Source organism: Phocoena phocoena, chromosome 21 (genome assembly GCF_963924675.1).
Source record: "Phocoena phocoena chromosome 21, mPhoPho1.1, whole genome shotgun sequence".
NCBI classification, from domain to species: domain Eukaryota; kingdom Metazoa; phylum Chordata; class Mammalia; order Artiodactyla; family Phocoenidae; genus Phocoena; species Phocoena phocoena.
Genome location: NC_089239.1, coordinates 3,783,455 through 3,810,322, shown reverse-complemented (window position 1 = coordinate 3,810,322; position 26,868 = coordinate 3,783,455). Strand labels below are relative to the sequence as shown.

Sequence of the window (26,868 nt, the reverse complement as noted above, 5' to 3'; positions counted from 1 at the left end):
ACTATATTCATTATCTTGTAATAATCTATTGATATAATGGAAAATAATATATATCAAATTATTTATAATATATATAAATATATATAACAGAATCACTTTGCTGTACACCTGAAACTAATACAATATTGTAAACCAACTATACTTTAATAAAATAAATAAATAAATTCTCAACGACCAATTTTAACTTGTTACAACATGAAGACAGAGAAGAATCCTTGAGTATAGGTTCAGTGTGACAGCTAAATATTACAAATAAATATTTCCTACAAATGTGAATCTAAAAAACCTAAACAAAATTCTGAGCTTTTTGAAATAAGAAAGAAAGAGACAGAGAGATGGAGGGAGGGAAGGAAGAGAAGAGAGGAGGAGGGGGAAGGGAAGGGGGGAGAGGAGGGAGGAGAAGGGAAGAGAGAAAGAACCAGTGACTTTTCCAGGTTACAATAATGACAAATGCCAACTTCAAGCTGTTTACTTGGAATAGCAAGATGTATGGCATTTTATTGATTATTTTTTTAAAAACTTCATTGGGCCTTATTATGTGAAAACTAATAAAACAGAAGCAAGCATAATATGATCTAGTTTATTCTAAATCAGTTCCTGCTGAAAACATTTTTAAAGCCTCCTATTTATTTTTCTTTCTTTTTTTTTATTGAAGTATGGCTGATGAACAATAAGTCCCAGGTGTACAACATAGTGATTCACAATTTTTGAGTTATACTCCATTTATAGTTATTATTAAAATATTGGCTATGTTCCCTGTGCTGTAAAATATGCCATTTTAGCTTATTTATTTTATACATAGTAGTTTGCACCTCTTCATCTGCACCACTACCTTGCCCCTCCCCCTTCCCTCTCCCCACTGGTAACCACTAGTTTGTTCCCTGTGTCTGTGTGTCTATTTCTTTTTTGTTACATCCACTAGTTTATTTTTTAGATTCCACACATAAGTGATATCATATAGTATTTTTCTTTGTCTGACTTATTTACTAACCATAATACCCTCCAAGTCCATCCATGTTGCCGCAAATGGCATTATTTCGTTCCTTTTTATGGCTGAGTGGTATTCCTTTGTCATATGTACATATATACAGATACACACCACATACACAGATAAAGAAGATGTTATATATACATAATATCTTCTTTATCCATTCATTTGTTGATGGACACTTAGGTTGCTTCTATGTCTTCGCTATTGTAAACAATGCTGCTATGAACATTGAGGTGCATATATCTTTTCGCTTTAATGTTTTTGTTTTCTTTGGACATATACCCAGAAGTGGAATTGTTGGATCATATGGTAGTTCTATTTTTAGTTTTTTGAGGAACCTCCATACTGTTCTGCACAGTAACTGCATCAATTTAAATTCCCACCAAGTGTACAATGGTTCTCTATTCTCCACATCCTCGCCAACATGTTATTTGTAGATTTTTTTTGATGACAGCCATTCTGACAGGCGTGAGGTAATATCTCATTGTGGTTTTAATTTGCATCTCTCTAATGATCAACAATGTTGAGCATCTTTTCACATGCCTGTTGGCCATCTGCATGTCTTCTTTGGAAAAATATCTATTCAGGTCTTCTGCCCATTTTTTAATCAGCTGGTTTTGGGGGTTTTTTTTGTTTGTTTGATGTTGAGTTGTATGAGCTGTTTATATATTTTGGATATTAACCTCTTATTGGTCATATCATTTGCAAGTATTTTCTCCCATTCAGTAGTAGGTTGTCTTTTCATTTTGTCAGTGGTTTCCTTTGCTGGGCAAAAGCTTTTAAGTTTAATTAGGTTCCATTTGTTTATTTTTGCTTTTGCTTCCTTTGCTTTAGGAGACAGATCCCCCCAAAAAACTGCTGCGATTTATGTCAAAGAGTGTTCCACCTATATTTTCTTCTAGAAGTTTTATGGTTACAGGTCTTATCTTTAGGTCTTTAAACCATTTTGAGTTTACTTTTGTACCTGGTTTAAGAAAATTGTCTAATTTCATTCTGTTGCATGTAGCTGTCCAGTCATCCCACCATCATTTACTGAAGAGACTATCTTTTCCCCATTGTACATTCTTGCTTTCTTTGTCACAGATTAATTGACCATAAGTGTGTGCATTTACTCCTGGGCTTTCTATCCTGTTCCACTGATCTGTGTGTCTGTTTCTGTGCCAGTACCATACTGTTTTGATTACTGTGGCTTTGTAGTATAGTCTGAAGTCAGGGAGCATGATGCCTCCAGCTCTGTTTTACTTTCTCAAGATTGTTTCAGCTATTCAGGATCTTTTGTGTTTCTACACAAAGTTTAAAATTTTTGTTCCAGTTCTATGAAAAATGCCATTAGTAATTTGATAGGGACTGCACTGAATCGGTAGATTGCCTTGCATAATATGGTCATTTTTAACAATAATAATTCTTCTAATCCATGAACACAGTATATATCTTTCCATTTGTTTGTGTCATCTTCAATTTCTTTCATCAATGTCTTAATAGTTTTCTGAGTACATGTCTTTTACCTCCTTAGGTAGGTTTATTCCTAGGTATTTTATTCTTTTTGATGCGACGGTAAATGGGATTGTTTCCTTAATTTCTCTTTCTGATAGTTCACTGTTAGTGTACAGAAACACAACAAATTTTGTATCCTGCAACTTTACCAAATTCATTGATGAGCTCTAGAAGTTTTTTGTGGCATCTTTAGGATTTTCTATGTATAGTATCATGTTATCTGCAAACAGTGACAGTTTTAATTCTTCTTTCCAATCGAGATTCCTTTTATTTCTTTTGCTTGTCTGACTGCTGCAGCTTGGACTTCCAACACTATGTTGAATAAAAGTGGTGAGTGGGCACCCCTGTCTTGTTCCTGATCTGAGAGGAAATGCTTTTGGCTTTCCATAACTGAGTATGAAATTAGCTGTGGGCTTATCATATATGGCCTTTATTATGTTGAGGTATGTTCCTTCTATGCCCACTTTCTGGAGAGTTTTTATCATAAATGGATGTTGAATTTTGTCAAAAGCTTTTTATGCATCTACTGAGATGATTATATCGTTTTTCTTCTTCAATTTGCTAATGTGGTATATATCACACCGACTGATTTGCAGATACTGAAAAATCTCTGAATCCCTGGGATAAATCTCACTTGATTACTGCTTACAATTGTTTATGATCATTTTAATGTATTGTTGTATTTGGTTTGCTAGTATTTTGTTGAGGATTTTTGTATCTATGTTCATCAGTGATATTGGCCTGTAATTTTCTTTTCTTGTGGTTATTTTTATCTGGTTTTGGTATCAGGGTGATGCTGGCCTCATAGAATGAGTTCAGAAGCATTCTTTCCTCTGCAGTTTTTTGGAATCGTTTGAGACGGACAGGTGTTAACTCTTCACTAAATGTTTGGTAGAATTCATCTATGAAGCCATCTGGTCTTAGGGTTTTGTTTATTGGGAGTTGTTTTATTACTGATTCAATTTCATTACTGGGAATTGGTCTGTTCATATCTTCTATTTCTTCCTGCTTCAGCCTTGGGAGATTCTAAATTTCTAGGAATTTTTCCATTTTTTCTAGGTTGTCCATTTGACTGGCGTACAGTTGTTTGTCATACTCTCTTATGATCCTTTGTATTTTAAAAGCCTCTTACTTCATTAAAACCAAGCCTACTGGGATGACACTGTTAGTCTAAAGGGAATCATCCAATAAAACTCAAGGAAAAAACAAAATATTTCTTCTTGTAATAGTACAAATGGCTGCAGTTCTCTCATTGAAAAGATATTATCATATAGGAAAAACATTAGATCACATGAAATGAAATGCAGTTACTGAGATTATGAATACTCCCTGCCCTAAAGAATACTGCTGGGTGCTCCTTTCTGTCATCTTCTTCCTGAGAGCACCTCGGCCTTGACTATCAAGTTGGTGTATGGTCACTGTGATTAGCTGCATCATGGGGTATAGCCCCCCTACTTGACATTCAATTTTAAAGTCACCCAGTATATGGACACCAGTCTATGAAGTCAGGACTGGGCTGCAGCTTATTGTTTCCCTTACTTCTAGGATGATGCAAATATTCTTCCTAGAAGTTCCTACAATACCTTCTTGGCTTTTGAACATTGCCCAAGATAGTAGCAGTTTGTGTGACTTTTATAACAGGTCAACTTGTAGTAAAATTTTAATACAATAAAAATTATATCAAATACTACTTGAGTCAAAGACTATGGTACAAGCCATCTAAGATCAATCTAGATATCAATGCTACATGGAGTAGTGAAGCAGAGAGGTTAAAGGTTATGGCTATATGGTAAGAGAAAAGTGGGATTAAATCCTGGTTCTGCCACTTATAAACTGTATGGTCTTGAATATGTTTGCTGGGGGCCCTAGGCTGTAAAACAAAGAAAGCAATATCCACCTCACAGAATTATTCCAGAGGTGTTTAGTCCAGTAGCAAGCTCAGTGAATGGTAACTATAGCTGCTATTATTTATAATTAATACTATGAATATTTTTATTCTCCTTTCATCCATTTTATGTCATCATTTAATGGGCATTCAAGGACTTCAAGGATGCTGTTCTTTAGTAACTGGGGCTGTACATAATCTACGCATCAAATCAAGTCAGGAACAGGATCAAAAGGTAGAGCAAGCTTCCTAAGCTACTCAATAATGTGGGAATCTGCCTTCTTAGGATCTTAATATGATCTTGCAGCAAAGAGGTCATTAAGAAGCTAGGCTCTAAGCATCTCAGGAGTAGAGGCTATCCCATGATCACAGTTCCTCTTGCCTCTAGCCCATCAATGTCATGTTTTTAAAGGCAGAGCAGGGCCCTCTATGGACCTGTCTTCCATGTGTGTGCATAACATGGCCCTGTTGGAGAAACCTAGGGTTAAAACTCTGGTTTCTATTTTTCAACATCTGAGACTTAATCATACTGCTCCAAATGAAGCAGCACTATTGCTTCATCGTTGTTGTTTCATTTTGCTTTGTTTTTTTTTTTTAAGTCATGGATGCAATATTACTTAACATACACTACACACACAAATATCTGAATATTATGGGAGACAATGCATAATCCCACTTCCCAAAAGATTTTTCCTCCTGTGATCGTTTTTGGTTTTGCTCCAATTGTCCTATTTTGCATGCTTTAGGATTTGGAATTTTTTAAAAAGTGTTTAAAACCTTTAACAACAAGAAAATAATTTGAAGTAATTTAGCAGAGAATAATAGTCATTAACAAAGTAAAAATACAGGTTTATTATTTGGAAAACATAAGATCTCTAAACATTTTAGCCAACTCAAGTTTAAAAGAACTCAGAAGTGAAACAAACCTAAACTCATTTTAAATAGATTATGTGGTTTCCTAACAATGTACTTAAAATTATGAATAGATAGAAAAAGATCACAATTATCGATACTAAAGAGCTTATTAAATTACAGAATATTTTCTGATGCAAAATTCAGGGAACCCTCCACAATGGTGGATAAGAAAATGAATAGAAAATGTCTAAAATTCTACTTAAGAAAGTTGATGAATTTTACAGTTCTTACCCTATCGCTGCTTTCTATTACAATTCCTATTATACTTTTTTGGTTATTTATTTTTCTGCTGGCAATGTTTGTTCATTCTTTCACTGATAACTAATTCCCTCAAAGCTGGTTAAGAAGTCACGTTCCAGTGACAACCTCATCAGAACAAAAAGCACATTTTTGATGAGGCTTAATATCTTAAAGTCAACAGCCTCATGGTTAGGTCCATTCTCATCTTCTATCTCCATTCCTTAGTAAATGGAGCTCCTCTCCTCCCCCTGAGGGGAAGAGAGACGGTGCCTGTGGTTCTAATCTCTGCACTACAATCCCTGGAACAGGTGACACATGTGTTGGACAAGCTTTCTTTTCTAAGTGAAGCACTCTTGTGATTTGGACAGCTCACTTAAAAACGGCAATAATTTATTTTAAATTACTATTAACTGGGCTTTCCTGGTGGCGCAGTGGTTGAGAGTCCGCCTGCCGATGCAGGGGACACGGGTTCGTGCCCCGGTCCGGGAAGATCCCACATCCCGTGGAGCGGCTGGGCCCGTGAGCCGTGGCCGTTGAGCCTGCGCGTCCGGAGCCTGTGCTCCGCAACGGGAGAGGCCACAACAGTGAGAGGTCCACATACCACAAAAAAAAAAAAAAACAAAAAAAAAAAACAAAAAAAAAAACCTATTACTTTAAATAATAATTTATTTATTAAAATAATTTATTTAAAAAAATAATTTATTTTAATGAAGGAATTAATTCCTCAACTTCGCTGTTCTTGATCATACAATATCCTGGCTACCCAGAACTCCTGAGGAGGAAATTGTACTGAATACCTGTGTTCTGTAGGTAGTTGAGGAATTTCCTTCCCTCTTTTAACATATATACATAAAATAATATATAAATATAATTTAATCTTTTTAACAAACTCAGATTGTTGTTCTTCCATGAAATAAACAGAATGCTGCCTTAAAGATCTACCACAGAGTTTGGGGCTAACTGACTCTACAATAAATGGGTCTCAGTTTGCTGTGTTTCATAGGCTTTATGTTAGTTTCCTAGAGTTTTGCTTTCTCTCTCTCTCTCTCTCTTTTTCTTTTGGTCACTGAGATCTAGGTCTGTAAGAACATTCTCATTCTTATTTTTCTATTTCTGTTAGACTTGGAAACCAGACAAGCAAGTTATTAAGTTACATGGAAAGTTTAAAAAAATACTGAGTTCTAGTTTTTTAACAAATTATACTGGCCTATTCCCAGCTTCTTAGAAATAACCCCTATTAAAGCACCGTGTATACTATAAAGCACTAAATAAATCACTGTCAGTATAATTATTTTGGCTAACATTTTAGACAAACCATGTTACTAGATAGGTAAGAAGTTATATAATAAGTACTCTGAATACGTGTTTAACCCACAGAGCACCGTAATTTATTATTTCTCATAACACTCTGCTAAATGGGAAACTGAGGCATATGTAGCTTATGGATTAAAGAAAGAATTAATATGACTGCTGTACTTCAAATGGTAGGCCAGTATTTAATTTTTTGACCAAATCTTACTTTAACTCTTTCAATTTCAATCCTAAAAGAAAAAAGTAATAATAACTGACATTACTGGGCACTCACCATTTTGAAGTGATTTACATATTTCAACTTATTTAATGTTGACAATAAACCTCATGAAGAACTACTGTTATCTCTATTTTACGGATGAGGAAACTAAGGTAACAAGTAGCTGGGTAACTCCTAAGGTTACGTAGCTTATAAATGTCAGAGTTGAGTCATGAAACAAATCTGGCATGCTGCCTGACCCCAAAAAGCTGGTGACTGACCAGTTTTTATATCTAGAAACCCAAGCCATTTATATGTAATATTTGTCCAATTACTCCTGGGAAAACAAATTATTTACTAAGTTCGTTAAATTATAAAAATTTAAATAAAAGGCTACTCAGTGAAACTTTATTTATAGTTAAAAATAAGAATCTCCCTTTAAAAATATTCTTAGTGTGAAGTATGAAGGCAAATTTCTCATAAACAAAAAATGCTCCCCTTTCATTCTGACCATGTGTCAGGTTTCCAATCTTAAGTAACAGCTTTTGGACAGGTTACAGCAAAGAAAATCTAAAGCCAACTGAGATTAAGTAGCTGCCAAAGTATGCTGCTATTATGGACATTTAAAACCAACCAGTTTTTTCAAATGTAAAAACATGAACTGCACTACAGTGTCTCCAAGATCCCTTCTAGTGCTGAAGTTCTATGAATCTAAGAACAGAAAGTAAATGGTCTCTTGAAACATACCTTGAGTATTCTTGAGGATATGGAGAAGAGTACCAGGTGTGGATTTCATACTTCCCAAACTCAATAACAGAGGGACAGCGGACTTGTGGATCAGGGGGACCGGTCACTCCAACTTTCTGTGCAGTGAGAAAATACATTAATTACATAAGTTAGTTAAATTAAATACACTGAGAAAGATAACAAAACCAACAAAACAAAAAAAACCCATCTGAATCTAAGTGTCACCTTCTCAGGATTCCACAGGAAAAGTTAAAAAGCCAGGAACAAGCTAGTAAGTTTTGAAATAAGGTGTATTATCCTTTAAATAGAGCATCCAAATGAAGAATAAAAATGCTAATAAATCTCTTAGAACCAAATGCAGTTGGTGACATTGCAGTTTCCACATTTAATAATTCTGTGAATATCCTCAACTAAACTCACTCCTTAATCACTTAGTTGTTAAAGAGACCCTGCCAGCACTTGGGGATATAAAGTCAGGGGTGGGGAGGAGTGCTTGCTGCCCACTGGCCGAGATCACATGTGTAGTGTCCCAAGTGACAGCAACGGCAACCACCTACTCAACATGTGAGCACGTACAGAAAGGAATCATCCTCCGGTTTGTGAAAACAGATATTAAGGAATATGACAAAACAAGTAAGAGTCTTCATTTTACACTGCCCCTAAAACTCCCTTCTTAGTGGCTTTTCATAGGTTTAACCAAAGAAAGTAATACTCTGTTAAACACACACTTTTATCCCTTTTTATCTATCTTCTGTATATAATTAAAATAATTTCTATACCCCCATCCCTGCAATAACCTGAACTACACTACCTTAAAAAAAGAATAACTTGTAAAGCGTTGAGGACTTCCACAGCAGCAGCTCAAATATAAGCCACTGCTATTGACTACAAGGATCAGGTTTTAAAACCTTAAATTCAAGGGGAATCTGATCTGCCCTGCATCCACTACAGCAAGATTCATACAGGTATACATGTATATAGGCATACCTCGGAGATACTGTGGATTCCGCTCCAGACCACAGCAACGAAGTGAGTATCACAAGTCACACGAATTTTTTGGTCTCCCAGTGCATATAAAAGCTATTTACACTATACTCTAGTCTATTAAGTTTGCAATAGCATTATGTCTAAAAAAAACAACGGACATACCTTAATTAAAAAATACTTTACTGCTAAAAAATGCTAACCATTATCTGAGCCTTCAGCAAGTCACCATAACAGATCATGAGAATAAATATAATAATAATGAAAAAGTCTGAAATATTGCAAAAATTACCAAAACGTGACAGAGGCACAAAATGAACAAATGCTGCTGGAAAAGTGGTGCTGATACACTTGCTCAACTCAGAGCTGCCACAGCCTTCAATCTGTAAAAACCTAACTATCTATGAAGCACAATAAAGTGAAGTGCAATAAAACAAGGTTGCCCCTGTGTGTTATGCACATAACACATTATATATATGCATGTATATTTATTACGGATAGTCTATTAAATGACTTTTTTTTAAAAAAAGGAGGTAGAATTTAGCCTAATCAAACACGAGTATTAATAACTCTTCAAACGAGCAACCAAAATTATCCTTCAACTTTATGCTTTAAAAATCACAGAGATTACTAAAGTCCCTTGTTGGAGCTCGTGACACACACACACACACACACATACACACACACACACACCCCTCCTAACAAAACTAAAAAAAAATTCAGAGGTTTTTATTCACTTTTCATATAAATTCATTTAAGGAAGAAGCCTTTTCACCACAACTCATTTGAGAACTCTCTGGTCTTTCTAACCATTCCCTTTTATAAAAGGCCAAGGGACTTATCTCAGGTTTCATGCTGGAACACAGCCAGGTGAAACCTCACCTCTTCCTCAGACACCTCAAAACAAAAGACAAACATCTATTAGTTGGATAAACTGTGTTATGACACCAAGGAGTACTGAGGCTCTTCCAAAGGCAAAAATCAAAAAGAAAAACACAAGACAGGGTTAAAGTAAGATTTTTTTCATTTCTGAAAACCAAAACAGAACTCTGCAAAAGGTTTTAAACACACTGTTCTTTAAACTACATTCCAGAATCATGTATTCTAATTCATAAAGTAGTATCTTTTAGCCTATCTTCACAGCTCAAAACAACAAGAATAGTAGTATAGAAAATATCATAATAACCAATATCAGAAACCAAATCTAACTTCCTGAGCCAAGGATCAAGCAGGAAGCACGAAAGGTGAGACCATGCACCTGCTCCGGCACCGCCTGTTGTGTGAGAGCTTTCCCATCCGCTGCCCAGCGCTCCTCCAGGTGGACGCCGAACGCAAAAGTGGATACCCAGCCCCAGTACAACTGTCTGCACATCGCCGTCACTAGGAGAGTCTATGTAAAACCAGACTCAGAGCAGAATTCCTCTGCCTTTGCAGCTCTCGCCTTCCCCCACTGTGCGAGATGCGCACAGCCACAGGGCTCCACGACCTCCAGCTCCCTTGGGAAAGAAGCCTCTGAGCCAGTGTGTTTCCCTTTATCAAGGTCTGGAAATTAACAAAGGCTCTGTGCAGTGAGGAAGTAACAGCTGCATCTATACCACTCATTAACCTAGTCCTTGCCAAATTCAAATTGTCAAATCTGAATTACAAGGTTATCTTTACTAAATCATTTTATTTTTAAATTTCAGTCAAAATGTCATTAAACATGCAGCTTTCAAAGTAGCAGATATCTAATACAATCAAGGGCACAACATTTTTTTAAACTTTTAACTCAGGTTCTGCCACTCTGTGCCCTCCTTCTCATTTGAATACGCCAAAATCTTTAAAACATAACATATATTCTGGGCCAGAATGGATTTTTTAATCTAAGAAAGTAAGGGGGGCACTAAATGCACTAGTAATTGGGCTAAATCAAAAGGTAACTTTAAATATACCTATTCTAGATAATGAAACTTTTATTACCAGCAATTTGAGAAAAGACTGTTACTCTTCTGCAAAAACTCCACTTCTGTCAAATGACTAATTTATATTTTCCAATATAGAGACCACTCTTGCACACAGAGACCCCCAAGTCTAGATATGGTACAGAATGAAAATTACAACTGATGTAAATACAGCCCTGTTCCCTCCCTCTGCCGGACCTTCCTTTTCCATTCCCTGTGGGAAATGACATTTTGGTGTGGGAGTGGAGGGTAGGACTGTACCCTTAGTATCAGTATGAGAATCTGAAATGTGGGGAGAGGACATGTCTTTCTGGTATTTGAACATTTTCCCATAAAAGCTATGATAAAAAATAATTCTGTTCCTTAGGGATTAAAAGCTACCTGATGAAGGAGATGCATAAGAATGAGTCCACATGCTGCGAAGTGGAGAGAGCATGACCTTAAGGAGTAAGGAGACTCAGCATGTGTGGGGCACCTACTGTGCAGTCTCTGCACCTCGCACTGGCATCTCATTTATTCCCCACAATCCATTCCTCAAAGTAGGAAACAACATGCCTGCTTTACAGATGGGGGGAGGGGAGAGAAGCCAAGGATCAGAGAAGTTAAGAGGTGAAGAACTCCAGGACGGGAATATCAAGAGTGAAGCACAAAGAAAGAAAAGAACCAACCGGGTACAAGGTGAGATAGAAAGTATGGGTAGCCCTCAACTAATTAATTTCTGAATTCCAAAAGTCTGTGTGTAAGTTTCTTTGAACTGGAACTTAGTTTTCCAAAGAAATGAAGCTACTACATGTCCACAGTCTCTTATCCAAAACCCTTGGAATAGAATGTACTTTGGAATACTGAATTTTTCTCTTGTTAGAGAAGTACTACAGTACCTATATGTATCTTAAATCAACAGCCTCAGTAGGATTTGGGACAATGCTCCATAATCAGATACATTAATATTTCTTTAGCAAAGCATATGAATAGTCACATTAAATGGGATAAGTAAAGAATACATATAGTCTAAACTCAGTTCAGATCATGTTTTGCCAACAATTGAATTAGGGTAACTAAGATCTTACTATAAAATGAGTTATAATTTTTTTTCACTCTAAAGAAGATATACATACAGATGGCCAATATGTACATGAAAAGATGTTCAACATCACTAATCATCAGGGAAATGCAAATGTAAACCACAATGAGATACCACTTCACACCCATTAGGATTGCTACTATAAAAAACAAAACAAAACGCCAGAAAATAACAAGTGTTGGCGAGCATCTGGAGAAACTGGAACCCTTGAGCATTGCTGGTGGGAATGTAAAATGGTACAGCCACTGCGGAAAAAAACAGTATGGCAGTTCCTCAAAAAATTAAACACAGAATTATCATATGAACCAGCAACTGCACTTCTGGGAATACAGCCAAAAGAATTGAAAGCCAGGACTCAAACAATTATTTGTACACCATGTTCATAGCAGCCTTATTCATAAGTCGAAAAGGCAGAAGCAACCCAAGTGTCCATTGACGGATAAAGGGATAAAAAAGATGTGGTACAAACACACAATGGAATACTATTTAGACTTTAAAAAGGAAGAAAATTCTGACACATATTACAACATGGATGAACCCTGAAGACATTATGCTAAGTAAAATAAGGCCGACACAAAAGGACAAATATTTTACAACTGCACTCATGTAAGATCTACCTAGAGTAGTTAAATTCATAGACAGAAAGTAGAATGGTGGTTGTCACGGGCTGGGGGAGGGAGAAATGGGGACTTAGACTTTCTTTTTCTTCTTATCCAGCTTAGATTCCAAGGTCTTTTACTGTACCTCATCTTTACATACATCCTTAACTTCCTTGCTTTTCTCCTGATTCACCAAAATCCCAACTCTGGTTAAATTCAATATTCCAACACAATCCAAGTTATTACCCTCATATCTGAACACTATTAGAGAAAAACACAGAACCATGCTCACTAGTCTTAATTTATAATTCATACCCACTAACCTCAATGCGCACTTGATGCTTCCCCACTCCATTCACTGTCCTACTCTTCTAGATTATTTCATTACTTTCTCCTGTCTCTCAAGCCTCCAATACCTTGTACCCCATCTACACATTCAAGCAATGCCTTTGCTTTCTAAGAAGCAATCAAAAGAGAGCTTCCACAGCTTTCCACGGCACATCTGTATGTCTACCCTTGTGGCCATACACCCTGCCCTTCCTTAAGGCTATGGATGAATGCTCTAGGCTCCTACCTAAGGCCAACGCCCCAAATGATGTGAACGACATACTAAGCGCTTTGCAAATATCAATTCATTTAATCCTTTCAAGAAACCTATTAAGTAACTTGGTTGACCAAGGTCACTCAGCAGAGACAGGATTTGAACCCGTGCAGGCTATCTCTAATACCTAGGCTCTTAACCACTATCTTAATAAATACTCAATAAAATTTTGCTAAATCATCAAATGAATGAACTCAAAATACATCTAAACAGCCTTTAATATGTGACTCATAATTAATGGGTAAATGCCTTCAGACACTAAAACAGCCCTCTGCTCCCATCCCTAATTTCAGCAGTACCAAGGAGTCCACTCCAGCAACAAAAAAGCAGTCATGGGGCTTCCCTGGTGGCGCAGTGCTTGAGAGTCCGCCTGCCGATGCAGGGGACACGGGTTCGTGCCCAGGTCCAGAAAGATCCCACATGCCGCGGAGTGGCTGGGCCCGTGAGCCATGGCCGCTGAGCCTGCACGTCCGGAGCCTGTGCTCCGCAACGGGAGAGGCCACAACAGTGAGAGGCCCACGTACCGCAAAAAAAAAAAAAGCAGTCATGGAGATACCTTAAAACCCCAGCATGCTAAAACTAACATCCTCTTACTAGCTTTCAAAGTCCTCTAAAATCCAGCCCTATATCAGTAATTCAATATATTTTTTACCATTACCCAACAATGTTCCATGCAGTTTTACCTCTCAGACTAAACTACAGGCGGTCCTTGCTTTGCATGCTACCATGTTAACTGAAACTTACGCATATCAAAACTGAGATCCAATCTCAGTCACTACAGAGTACATGAAGCACGAACACAATTCTGATATTCATGTGTCCCCATCAGCACAGCGCCATGCAAAGCAAGGACTGCCCGTGTTATAACACCTTCACAGGCAGCTATTGTGTTTCTACATCATCGCCACAGTATGACCTGCACATAGTAGGCCCTCAAATATCTGCTGACCTGATGGACCAATAATCACAATGTCTCTTGTATTAATATAATATATACACTGTATTCCTCAAAGCTGAAGTTAATGTTGTTTACTCTACCTGGTAAGTCCTCATCCTCTTCATTTACCTAAATCCTGCTTCTTCTGTGACCATCTCAGATCATACCAACTCTTACTAATCCTAGAATATACTGTGAACATATGGAACAGTCCATATCATTTAATACAGCAACAAATTACATCAACTGGTACTCTGGGCCACTGTTTGCTGTTTATCTTACCTTTCCCTACTTGCATTCAGTACAGGCTTTATGATTTTGATGCCTCTGTAACGTCTTTTACAAGGTAATGCAGGATGTTACTGTGATCAGGGGCACAAAAATGGAAGTCACACAGGCTCCAGCTCTAATCCACCTCTACCATTACTAGTTACGTAACTTCAGGAAAGTTACTCAACTAAAAGTCTCGGTTTCCTTGTGTAAAATGGAGTGGGTTTCAAGAAGCATGCCCTTTGGGCACTCAAAGAAATCCAGAAATTTGCCATGAAGGAGATGGGAACTCCAGATGTGCGCGTTGACAACAGGCTCAACAAAGCTGCTGGGCCAAAGGAATAAGGAATGTCACATACCGTATCCGTGTGCAGTTGTCCAGAAAACGTAACGAAGATGAACAGTCGCCAAACAATCTCTATACATTGGTTACCTATGTACCTGTCACCACTTTCAAAAATCTCAGACAGTTAATGTGGATGAGAACTAACTGCTTAAAGTTATAGAACCGCCTTTGCATCTTGACTTTCCTATTCTAGTTGTAGCTAACAGGCTCATATATCTTAAAGCAGTTCCCAACTACAAGATCATCTGGCAAGTGTTTCCTAAACACTGTACCTGGGCCCCTTCTCCTCAGTCCCTGGAGTTTCTGAATATTTGAACAGAGCCTAGGCAGGTTAAGGTGGTTTTGCAGTACATCCTGGCTTGAGAATGACTGTTTAGGTAGTTGCGACATTAGGCATATAATGTTAATGCTTTTACATGCATGTTTTGTTAATTCTAAGATAAACATTTTTCTAGGAAAAAAATTAATTACTTAATTAAATTAAATAGGGATAACAATCCTTACCTCATAGGGTGAAGAGAGTTGTTGAACCTAGTTTATTCCATTTCTAATTAACTGTTCAATTCTTTATGCAAAGAAGAAAATTATTTTAGTGGCCCAGACAGATTTCAAAAATGCTGTTAACTTTCTAGAACCACAAAAAAAAAACAATCAAATCCTTCAAAATTAGAAAGCACTAAAATTACTATAGAAATATAATGTGCTATTTGGTGATATTCTATGTAAATATCATTCTATATATTTCGAGGAGGCTGTTATGCTCTTCAATGTAATGAATTGAATACAAATGCTTCTTTCTGGTAATGCATCTTTTAAGAAAAACCATTTCTTCCAAGCTCACAAGATCACTGTTGAAATATAATTCCAAACAAAAGCCTATACTACTAATTTCTTACACTTCTGTTTTTCTTTTTAGAGGTGGCTCTTTTTTATGAAGTGTTCGCTGACTAGCTAGTAATGATGGAACATAGTACCAGGCAAACTATATCCTTCTCCTGAAATTAAAACAAAAACAAAACAAAACAAAACAAAACCAATTAATAGATGACTTTTTTTTGGGGGGGTGGCACTTGCTAAACATTTCAATAATGCTCAACTTAATTAGATAATGTATCACAAAATTTAATTGTTCAAGATCATCACTATGAGCCATCACTACTGGATTTGCTTTTGTGAGTACGTTTCCTACTAAATGGCAAAAGCTCTATGAAAATAAAAACAGTGTCTCATTCATAGCCCCTGCACCTAGCATAGTTTCTAGAACAAAGCAGGTACTTAATAAATGATGGGGTTTTGCTTGGATGTATTCCTATATTAACTCCTTTATCATTTATTTATCTCTTACGAAGACTGCATAAGACCCTGTAATAAAATCTTCCCGCAAAATTTGTGGAACAAAGGTTGAAGCGGTTTCTACTAAAGAATGTCTAGGCTCTCAAAAATGACTTTGTAGGTTATGTTTCTGAATGCTTCTATTATTTAAAAACATCATCTAATCTAATCAATAGTGACTCTCCCCACTGGCTTCAACCCACTTCCTCTGTTACATTAGGTCCGAGAGCCTGGGAGCTGTCCTCGACAACCTCCTGCTCCTTTACACTGCACACTGAATCTACCACCAAGTTCTGCTGACTCTGTCTCTGAAATGCATGCTAAATCCATCCACTTCTCTCCCATTTCCACTGCCACCTCTCTAGTCTAAGTCACCATCTTCTTCCATCTGGATCACTGAAAAAGCCTCTAAATTGGTTTCCCAGCTTTGACTCTTGCCTAATTCCAATCCATTCCTCATAGAGTGGACCAAAAAAAAAAAAAAAAATTAATGCAAATCTGATCTATTTCCTTTCTAAAATCATTCAATGATTAAAGAAGATGTGGTGGATATATACAATGGAATACTACTCAGCCATAAAGAAGAATGAAATAATGCCATTTGTAGCAACATGGATGGACCTAGAGATTATCATACTAAGTGAAGTAAGTCAGAGAAAGACGAATATCATATGACATCGCTTATATGCAGAATCTAAAAAGTATGATACAAATGAAACTTATTTAAAAAACAGAAATAGACTCACAAACATAGAAAACAAACTAATGGCTACCAAAGGGGAAAGGGACAGGGAGGGATAAATTAGGAGTTCGGGATAACAGATACACACTACTATATACAAAAGAGATAAACAACAAGGACCTACTGTATAGCATAGGGAACTATATTCAATATCTTATAATAAACAATAATGGAAAAGAATTTTCTAAAAAAAGCATTCAATGGTTTCCCACTACAGTTACAATAAAAACCCCAATCCTAACTTATGTCGTCAGCTTATCTCTTCAGCTTTATCTTTTGTGACTTTTATTCACTGTACTCTAGTTATACTGGCCGCCTTTCAGTTTCTCAAATTTACCAAGATCCTTTATGCCTCAAGACGTTTACACAGGCAGCCCCTATGTCTGGAACATTCTTCTTAGTAGTTTTGTGCCTTGCTGACTTTTCCACTCAACCTTTAGGTCCCTGTGTAAATTATCACTGCCCTAAAAGAGGAATCCCAGACACCTGGACCAGGAAGTGTCTACTATAACCTCTCATTGCATTCTTATTTCCTTCCTGTTACTTATCAGTTTGTAATAACAGATTCATTTGTATGATTGTTTACTATCTGTCTCACTCATGAGGCAAAGTTTCATGAAGGCAGAAGCTATGACTTTTTGTTCAGCCTATAGCTCTAGTTCCATGCCGGGCACATGAATTCCAAATGAATGAACCTCATGCAGAAATACCACCATCATCAGAATTTCAGTGCACTGCCAATGAAAATAAGCACAGATTAGAATTCAAATATCTAGTTATTTCTTTGGTGCCAGATACGTACATGGACAATCACAAGTTTAATAAAATGCTGGAAGAAACACACAATTAGCCAGATTATTGTCAATACAAATTTATATTGTCTCCACTGGGTCTCAGCAAGGCTCAGCACCCCTTTTAACTCTCTCTATAGTCATCTTTCTCTTCACATTCCTATTATTCCAACTCCTGGCCCATTTCTCCCAGCAGAAAATTTCATTTAAACATCCATTCATTAAACAAATATTTACTGAGCCTTTACTATATTCCAGGTACTTGGTATAAAGCAGTGACCAAAAAGAAAGTGCCTGTTCTCAAGGCACTTACATTCTAGAAATAAATATTTACATTCAGGAAGTGATAAGTACTATATAGGACAAGCAAGCAGGTAGGGGGACACAGAGTGATACAGTGGGGATAAATGTATGCTATTTCAGTTTGGGATTTAGGAAGGGCCTCTCTGATGGGTGACAGGAGCAGAGACCTAAACAGAATGAGCCAACTAGACGTCTGGGCCAGAGGAAGGGCAACCCAGACAGGGAGCAGTAAGTGCAAAGGCTCCAAGGCAGAAGGGTGCCTGGTGTGTCTGAGGAAGAGGAGGAGGCCTGTGGCTGGAGCAGAGCAAACAAGGGCAAGAGTGGGAGGACAACATGGAAGAGGGGGGCAGGCACAAGGTCATGGTGGGCCTTTTTAAACATTCTAAGCAAGACTGAAAGACACTGGAGGGCTTCTGAGCAGAGGAGTGGTATGTTTCAAAACATTTACTGCGGGCCCTGTATAAAGAATACAGACTAAGGACGGGGGTGAGGAACAGGAGTGGAAGCAAGTAGCTGGGTCTGGAGACATTACAACAGCCCAAGCAGGTGCCAGCAGCTTAGGCTAAGACAGAGGTGGAAGGGAAAAGGAGGAGTCATATTCTGGATATATTGTGAAGGCAGACCAACAGGATTTGCTGATGAACTGAATATGTACAGAGCATGAGACAGAAAAAAAAATCAAGGACCTCTTTGGGCCTGAGCAAGTAAAAGAACAGAACTACTACTGACTCGTGTTCTCCAATAAAAGGAACTAGGCATTCTTAGAGAAATGGCTGAATCTACAACCAGAACAACAAGAGCCTAGGATATACTGCTGTGGCCAAAAGTAAATATGAATATGGACTGTACAAATATCGAATCATTTTGTTGTACACCTGAAACTAATACAATGTTATATGTCAATTATACCTCAATTTTAAACATCACCATATGAATAGAATAAATTGGAGAAAGTAACACACACAAAAAAACCAAAGTTAAGGGTGAGGTAGAGATTAAAATCACAATAAATGTTCTCAATCTGTGTGGGGGTAAAAAATGACAGAGACACGTCAGAATGACACAGGGGCCGGCTTGAGGTTCCCCCTGCCCAAATCTGGAACAATCTGAGCATCAAAATAAATATCAATAGCAACAAATGATTAAGATAATTCATAAAATAAGAATCTACAAGTCATAGATAGACAGATAGACATATGGATGGAGGGATGGATGGATGGATAGATAGACTGATAGAGAGGAAGAAGGAAAAGCTCTTCCTTACAGCAGTACGCCAATTAATAAACATAAAATAAATGATGAAATTAGAAAATCATCTAAATCCATCTAAAGCAACCTGCAAAGTCTAGCAGGTAAAATTTGATAAGAAACAGGATATTTACAGAAAGTGTATTCCCACAAGATACATATTAATAATTACAGAGGGCAAATGATTTCACAGAGAAGAAACAAGGCACGATACCACTGTAACCAAGTGATCAAGTTAACATCACTTGTAACAGGACGAACACCTACTACGTGCCTCCTGGTATGACACACTGACGAGGACACGTCACCTCTGTAAGACATTCAACAAAATAAATGACCTGCACACGTTAAAAATGTCGAGGGGGTTGGGCTTCCCTGGTGGCGCAGTGGTTGAGAGTCCGCCTGCCGATGCAGGGGACACGGGTTCGTGCCCCGGTCTGGGAAGATCCCGCATGCCGCGGAGCGGCTGGGCCCGTGAGCCATGGCCGCTGAGCCTGTGCGTCTGGAGCCTGTGCTCCACAAGGGGAGAGGCCCCAACAGTGAGAGGCCCGCGTACCGCAAAAAAAAAAAAAAAAAATGTCGAGGGCGTGAAAGATAAAGACTGAGAACCTGTTTCAGGTTAAAGGAGACTAAGGAGACACAACAAGTAAACGAAACACATGATCCTAGACTGGACAGTGGACCAGGACATGGCTTATTTTTCCTTTTGCTATAAAGAACATTAGTGGTACAGCTGGTGAAATTTGATTAAAATCTCCAGATTAGGTAACATGCTTCATTGGTGTTAAATTCCTGATGCGATGACTGTACTGTGGTCAAGTATAAGAACGTCCTTGTTTTTAGGAAATACACACAAATAAGCAGGAAGAAAAGGCATTAGCATATGTCTGCAACTTATTCAGGGAAAAAAAAAAGGTTCTTAAAAAGTGAAGCACTCCTTTGAATTCCCACTGAACATCATGTAACTTTCTACTACAGTACCTATAACACTTTTTTTTTTTTTTTTTTTACTTCTTGTCCGGAAAAGAATATGCCTTCAGAGGTTAAGCAACTTGCCTGAAGTAGAAGTTAGTAAATGACAGACCAAGGCTTGACCTCAGATCTACCTGACTCAAAGCCATACCTGGTTAAATCATAAGATGGTGAAATGCCGAGTAAATGTTTGCTGAATATTTATACTGTTGTCTTTATTTTTCAAAAATACTCAACATAAACAGTCTATTCACTAATGGGTCTCTTAATCCAAAGAGTTTCACCTATGCAACAGGAATCCCCAGCATCAGCCTCATAAATTCTTAATTTCAAGAAAAGAGACAGAACTCAACTTGGCTTACACAGTGAGTTGGTGGCAAAGAAGGGAAAGACAAAAGAAAAATAAACACAATCCAAAGGAGCCTTTATGATCTACCCCTGCACTCTTCCAGTCTGTTCTTCTGCCATTATCTACACCCTATGTTCTTCACATTTCCCCCCATTTTCAAATCTTCACACTTCTGTTCCTTCTAATTATACGGGACCCCATTCCTTGTCATCCCGATAAACTCCTATACATTCTTAAGACCACCTCAAGTAGTATTTCCCCTCAATGAATCCTCCTCTGACCTCCCCAGAGAGAAAGAAGTACATACTTGCCTCCCATACTCCCCAAATTCCATGTATTCTATAATTAAACTTTCACATTAAGGAAATTATCTATTTACAAGTCTCTCCTGGCTAGAGAAGGAATCCTGTCATTTACCTTGGCTTCTCTAGCATCTGGCACATAAGTAGGTTCTGTGTCTGTACATTTGTATCTTGCTACGTGTTAACAAAGGATTAAGGCAGAAGCATTTAATAAATATTTCCTGAATTAATGAATATGTGTTTTATCACTTGAGAGAGGCTTGGTTTTTGTTTGTTGGTAAAATCCTAAACTCTTCTTCATACATAAGACAGAAAATATTGATAAATAAACCAAGCTCATATGATACTGTTAGTCAAAGCAATGTGTTTATCTGCAAAACCAAAGCAGTTATCATGGGTTTGAAAAGAACACCAGCAAACTATGCACACGCACAAACCACATCTATTTGCAGATCAGATGGATAAATTGCTATTACTGCTTTACCCACAATATAATTAATCCTCTGTTTCTCATCCATGAACAAACTGTTTGTCCCATCTGAATATTCAACTTTACCTGCAGTGCTTGTTCTTGGATATCACGAAATAATTCCATATCTTTCTCTGTCATGACTTCCTGGCTCCCAAAAAGCCGTTCCTCACTTTCTTGTTTGCCGTCCCAGCCATCCTGATTGTCTGCACATTAAGAAAGGGCTCACGTTATTAATGCTACCTTCAGTTTAGTACATGAACTAGAACAAATTTCAAAAGTCTTAATATTATTTATATAAAAGAGAAGAGGATAACATTAAACTGACTCCCAGAAAGATACTAGTCAATAAACAATATGTACATATTATATCTTGCCTTATAATGAAAACCCTGAATTGACTTAAAGCTGCTTAAAAATACTAGCTAAATAACTAAACTTAAACTTCATTAAAAGAGATTATATTTCAGTACATACATACATACATATAAAAGTAGAACAGGGAAAAGGTCTAAGAAGTATGAAGTCTATTTTGAAATAACATGAATATAAAACTTTTAATATGAGTTTAACATGTCAACATGCAAATACTGCTTCTTCATTCTTTGGCAGTATGGATGAAGTTTATGTTATAGCAAGACATAATTTTTATCACTTCAGAGCAAAACAAGGAAATTTTGCTCCTTTTAAAATTCTCAATGATTCCGCAATCTTCATAAGGCCAATACATTCTTATCTCAACAAAAAGATGTATTTCAAATAGCTACTTTAACTGATGCCAAGTTACCAACTCCCCTCACATTCTGGGTACCCTTTTAAAGCACAAACTCCAAAGCCTGAGTATCACAGATGGTAATCCTCTGGGTAAGTATGACAAATTATAATAAGCATACACGAAATGATGCACCTTCCTCAAATGGGTAAAGAAATGAGTGAAAGGAGCATTGAGGGATTAAGTAGATCACTATCCTTTGCATTTGAAGATGATACTGATGTGGTCTCACTTCCTCTCTGTATGAGTATGGCTGAAAAAACCCCATTAGTGACAGACAGTTCTCTTTTAAAAATCAATTGCACATACAGTTACTCATTTAGTGTAAGAAGAAGAAGGACAAGGACTCACTCTTGACAATATTCCTAAACTGAAAAATACATATATAATCTGAAGATATTCTGTGCCTTTAATGCCCCCTAGTGCATGACACAGACGGATGCAGGCACAGATCTAGCACAGTATTCCGTAGCATTGTATCAGATGGTGCAGATTGCTTCTTAAACTCTACAATTCATAAAGAAAATGACAGAGCCAATTAAAGCAAAAGCTCATACCAATGCCTAAAGCTCAATACTGGTTCTCCATACACTTTATACATTTGCTCTAATAATTTCTAACACTTTCCAGTAGATTCTTCTAATAATCCACCACCAGTGAAATGGTTAATTCAAAAATGTCTTTTATCACGATCTGCTTTAAGAGATTCCTTCCTAAATCCAACCTAAATGGCTTGCATATTTTCTTAGATAAATGTACTCAGAGTGGAGCTTATCTACAGTCTACATGGCTGATAAAGATATGAAAAGTACTTAAATGCTTAAACTGTAGTTAGTTGATTGCCACTCAGGTGAAAAGCCAATCAATACAGCATAAAAGGGGGGACCTGACAAGGATGAGGATTTTTCTCTCCTGCAGTGGACCAATCAATCATTGATATAAGCAGGAATGATGAAGAAGTGAATACAATCACCAATGGGACACTGTGGGGAAGGAAATAAAAGTTAAGGAAGTCCTTGCAGCACATGAGACACTACAGATTCGGCCCTGTGATCCAAGAGCCCTTTCTAACTTTCTTCACAGGTTAGGCTCTCGCAACTCAACAGCGATAAGACCAGCTCTAATTATCTGGACAGCTCATCAAAATGTTCTCCTCTGACTTGAATTATCTGCTATACTTTTAAGTCTTCTCCACAGATGTTTTCTACTTTGAAAACTAGGGACCTGAGCCTGACACATAAGCAAATGGTGTGAAGCTGTGGTTCTCTTTCTCTCTTTTTAAGTATAATCCATGAAAAATTACAACTGTATTTGCCAAGATATGAAGTAGAAAAATCAATGACCTCATCATATTTGCATATAATTTGGTCTTTCACTTATGCTCATACCATCAGCATTTTATTGGGTTGACCCAAAACTTCATTCAGGCTTGGAAAAACCCAAACGAACTTCTGGGCCAACCCAATATTTACCTATACTCTGCAATTTCCTTCCAGGAATAAAGTAAGCATCTTGATGTTCATCACATCATTTATTTTGTAATTTATGAAATATTACATAAAGTTATCCTTGAGTCAAGGTTATAACACCAAATTTCTGTAGGCAGATTCTTTGTGGTTCCACCCAAAAAGCATCTTCTTTTGTCTAAAACTCCTACTTGCCCATTCTCCAACTTCATCTCTAGCCTCTAAGTTCCTGCCACAGTTATCACCTGAGTATCACTTATATACATATCTTTAGCACATTCTTATAGTCCAAGACCAATTTTTAATAATCAAATATGAATCTACTCCAGATAACTATTGTTATTCCAAATAACACACTTCGGAACACTTTTTGTCTCTAAGTGAACAGCTTTTACCTGTGGGCCAATCTGAAGTGCTTGATTTTCTGTTGCCCTTTTTCCTGACTCTATATTGCTCAGAGTAGTCCACCACCTCCCCTCGAGGTTTCCGCCCATCAGGGGAAGGGGTAAAGAATTTGGTAAGGCCATCGATGAGCCCTTTGGTTTTCTTATTGAACTTCAAGGGGACGCTGCCGTCTCTGCAGAAGTCCAAGCCATCTATTTGCTCTAGATATCCGTCTTCTGATGACGATGCTGAATGGCTGGAGAGAGTGATTTTACGTTTCCGACCCCTTCCAGGGCCTGTTCGAACTTTGCTGAAGGGACCTTTTGACCTAAAGAATCAAACAGGGAAAAGGGAAACTATTAAAAAGAAATCTTTATATGGTTTCTATTTAATATATAACACACAGTAAATAACCTAAAACTATATTTTAAAAATCTCTATTGTTAAGAATATTCCATAAACTGTAAATATTATATGACTAAAAAGTAATGTTATTAGAAACATGTATTTCTGGGAAGCCTTTTCATTTTATAGAGAAAAGAATCCTAGGCCAGGAGTCAGAGGGCATATCTGAGTCATAATTCTGCCACTTACTAGCTGCACATCTTGGACAAATCACATTCTCTTTAAACAACAGTGTCTTCATCTATACAATGAGAGTTGTACCAGAGAAAAACTAAGACCTTTCCAGGTATGAAGTCCAAGGATCTCTGCACCAACTCAAGAGTTATACTCTTACCTCTAAACATAAGGATGGGTTACTCTCTGCAAGTCAGGAATCAAAAGATCTTTTTACAGGAAAGTTAAAGCTTGATTTAAGATTTAAAATATGAACTACAATACTGGTTCTATGTATTTCAAGCTGCTAACGCCCACTCATTTCAGCTATACCACCTTCGTCTTAAGTGTACAAAGGGTGGGTAAATTTTGTGAGAGGCTGACAGGCCTAAAGATAGTTTACATATCATCAAAGGTGAATTACTATAAAGATACTCCAAAGAAAAGAGAAAATTAGCTACTTAATCTTGCCCCACCTCCTCCAAACCTAGCCCAGTTTTCTAGTCCACAAGAGATAATTATATCCCTGATTTCTGCTAACAGATGAAAATTCACATTATTTTACTTCAGGACACAGAAATGGGACTTAGCTATGACCTCAATAGGAGAAGCTATCCAGCAATCTGTACATATAACAGAAATAAACTACTGAGATTACATCAAGAGAAGAATCTGTGAGATGCTTCAATAACGTAATTTTTTCTTCCTTGTTTTTTAGGTAAAAGAAGCAATCTAAGGTAACGGTTTAGAGCCAGACCTTGGGGCCAGCCTACTGGGGTTTTAATCTCAGTTGAACACTTACTATAAACTATGCAAGTTAATCGTTCTAGACTGCAGTTTCCTCCTTTGAAAAAGGAGAGTACCAGCAGTACCTACTTCACTGGGCTGGTGGGAGAATTAAATGATTTAACACATGTCAAGCACTTAGAACAGTGAGTGCCTTGGTACTTTATTAAGGGCTCAGTAAGAGCCATTATTATTACATAAAAGTGGCAGCTGTGACAACTGCGTGTCTTTTCGCAGAGCAAACAAGTGAACCCTGTGCTACAGAGAAGACCCTACGCTCTTCTCCCCTCACCTTGCCACAAGTACAACTTACACCGTGTTTTGTTTCTTTAACCTGTTTTTTGGACGTCCTATTGGATTAGCATAGCGCCGTTTTATCTGTGCCGCCTTCTTCTGTAGAAGTTTTCGTCCTTTTTTCCTAGGTCGACATATCTGACATATCCACATGCCTATAAAGAAAGAAAATTCCACATAAAAGCATAATGGACATAAATACAATGAAAGAGTTCAGATACTCTAAGCCGGGAGTTCTTAACCTCTTTCAGGTCAAGGACTCTCATTTGAAAATCTGATAAAAGCCCCCCAGAAAAATAAACATGAAAACATACACACACAAAATTCTACAAACAACTGGAAGAGACTCACAAATATCCTGAAGGCCACACATGGCTGAAGTCCACTGATCCTCACTTTATACCCAGAACCCACATATGGGCTTCTAATTACTGTTCTGCAAGAAAAGAAGCCAGGTTCCCATAGAGGAATGGCTGAGTCCAGGACTGGAGCTGGGAAAATACAAGATAACCTGGAACAGCTTGTGGTGCCAGGAAATAAAGAAGAGCTCAACAGATGATGAAGGCATGTGAAAAGGACCCAGAAGCCAACATGAAGGAACTCCCAACAGCCAGATCTGGGTCAATCCAGAAAAAAAGGAATAATCACAGCAATGGACTATAAGCCATAGAATAAAATAAATATCCATGAGTCCATAATGATTTGAATAGCTGAATAAATAAATAAGTGGGAGAAAGGGATCACTCTTACTTTTTTTGGGGGGGTGGGTTTTGTTGTTTTTACATGTCCATTTATTAAACAAGAACTCCTTCATGACAATTTAATACAGTATTTATTAACAATTACTGTTGAGAAAATTATTTCCCCCTACATACAAAAGTACAGATTTGAACACTATGAAAACAATCAGGACAAGTACCATGAAAAATTGGTTCTTCAAAAGAAATAAAGGGGGAAAACTAAGGGCAGCACGAGGCTTTGTCTGCTGTCAGGGACAAACCAACAGGAGCAAAGGCTTTGGGGTCCCCAAGCCACTCCAAATGGATAGAGTCAAACCTGGGAGCCCGTGGGAGCCAGGTGGTGCCCACCCCAGGGCATCCATATCGGCTTCAGAAGCCAGGATGGGAGCTCTGACAGCAAAAACCAAAGTCTGACAAACAGGCATCACCTCTCAGATCATCCCACAGCTGGGGATCACTCTTTCTTATAGCAGAACTGCAGTTAGTAAATGTAGAAGAAATGATGGAAATAGAAAACTCATCACTATGTAGACAAACACCACAGTAAAAAGTGGTGCATGCACGAATCAATGACTGATGCTAAAGGAGATACAAAGCAGAAAAGGAGTAACTTTAAGGTGTCTGTCAAGTTTCTCCACTATAATCATGTGATCCAAGTTAACACCACTAGTAGTAAGACACACCAGTATAATATACCCCTGTTATGATACACTAAGAGGGCACAAGATCACTTCTCTAGTATTCTTGTCAAACTGCATAGCCTCAATCTAATCACGATAAAGCAAGAGACAAACCCAAAACGAAGGACTTTCTACAAAAT

At 37.6% G+C, this 26,868-nt stretch overlaps 1 protein-coding gene across 2 annotated transcripts in view; it reads right to left on the bottom strand.

The window, feature by feature from the left end:
• KAT6A (lysine acetyltransferase 6A) overlaps window positions 1-26,868 on the bottom strand; it is a 105,154-nt gene that overhangs the window by 19,136 nt on the left and 59,150 nt on the right. For both annotated transcript variants that reach the window (XM_065899767.1, XM_065899768.1), the window contains exons 5-8: window positions 25,328-25,463; window positions 23,682-23,998; window positions 21,136-21,254; window positions 7,783-7,898 (exon numbers count right to left, since the gene is read on the bottom strand). In XM_065899767.1, coding sequence (XP_065755839.1) covers window positions 7,783-7,898; window positions 21,136-21,254; window positions 23,682-23,998; window positions 25,328-25,463 — 688 coding nt within the window. The remainder of the gene's footprint in view (window positions 1-7,782; window positions 7,899-21,135; window positions 21,255-23,681; window positions 23,999-25,327; window positions 25,464-26,868) is intronic.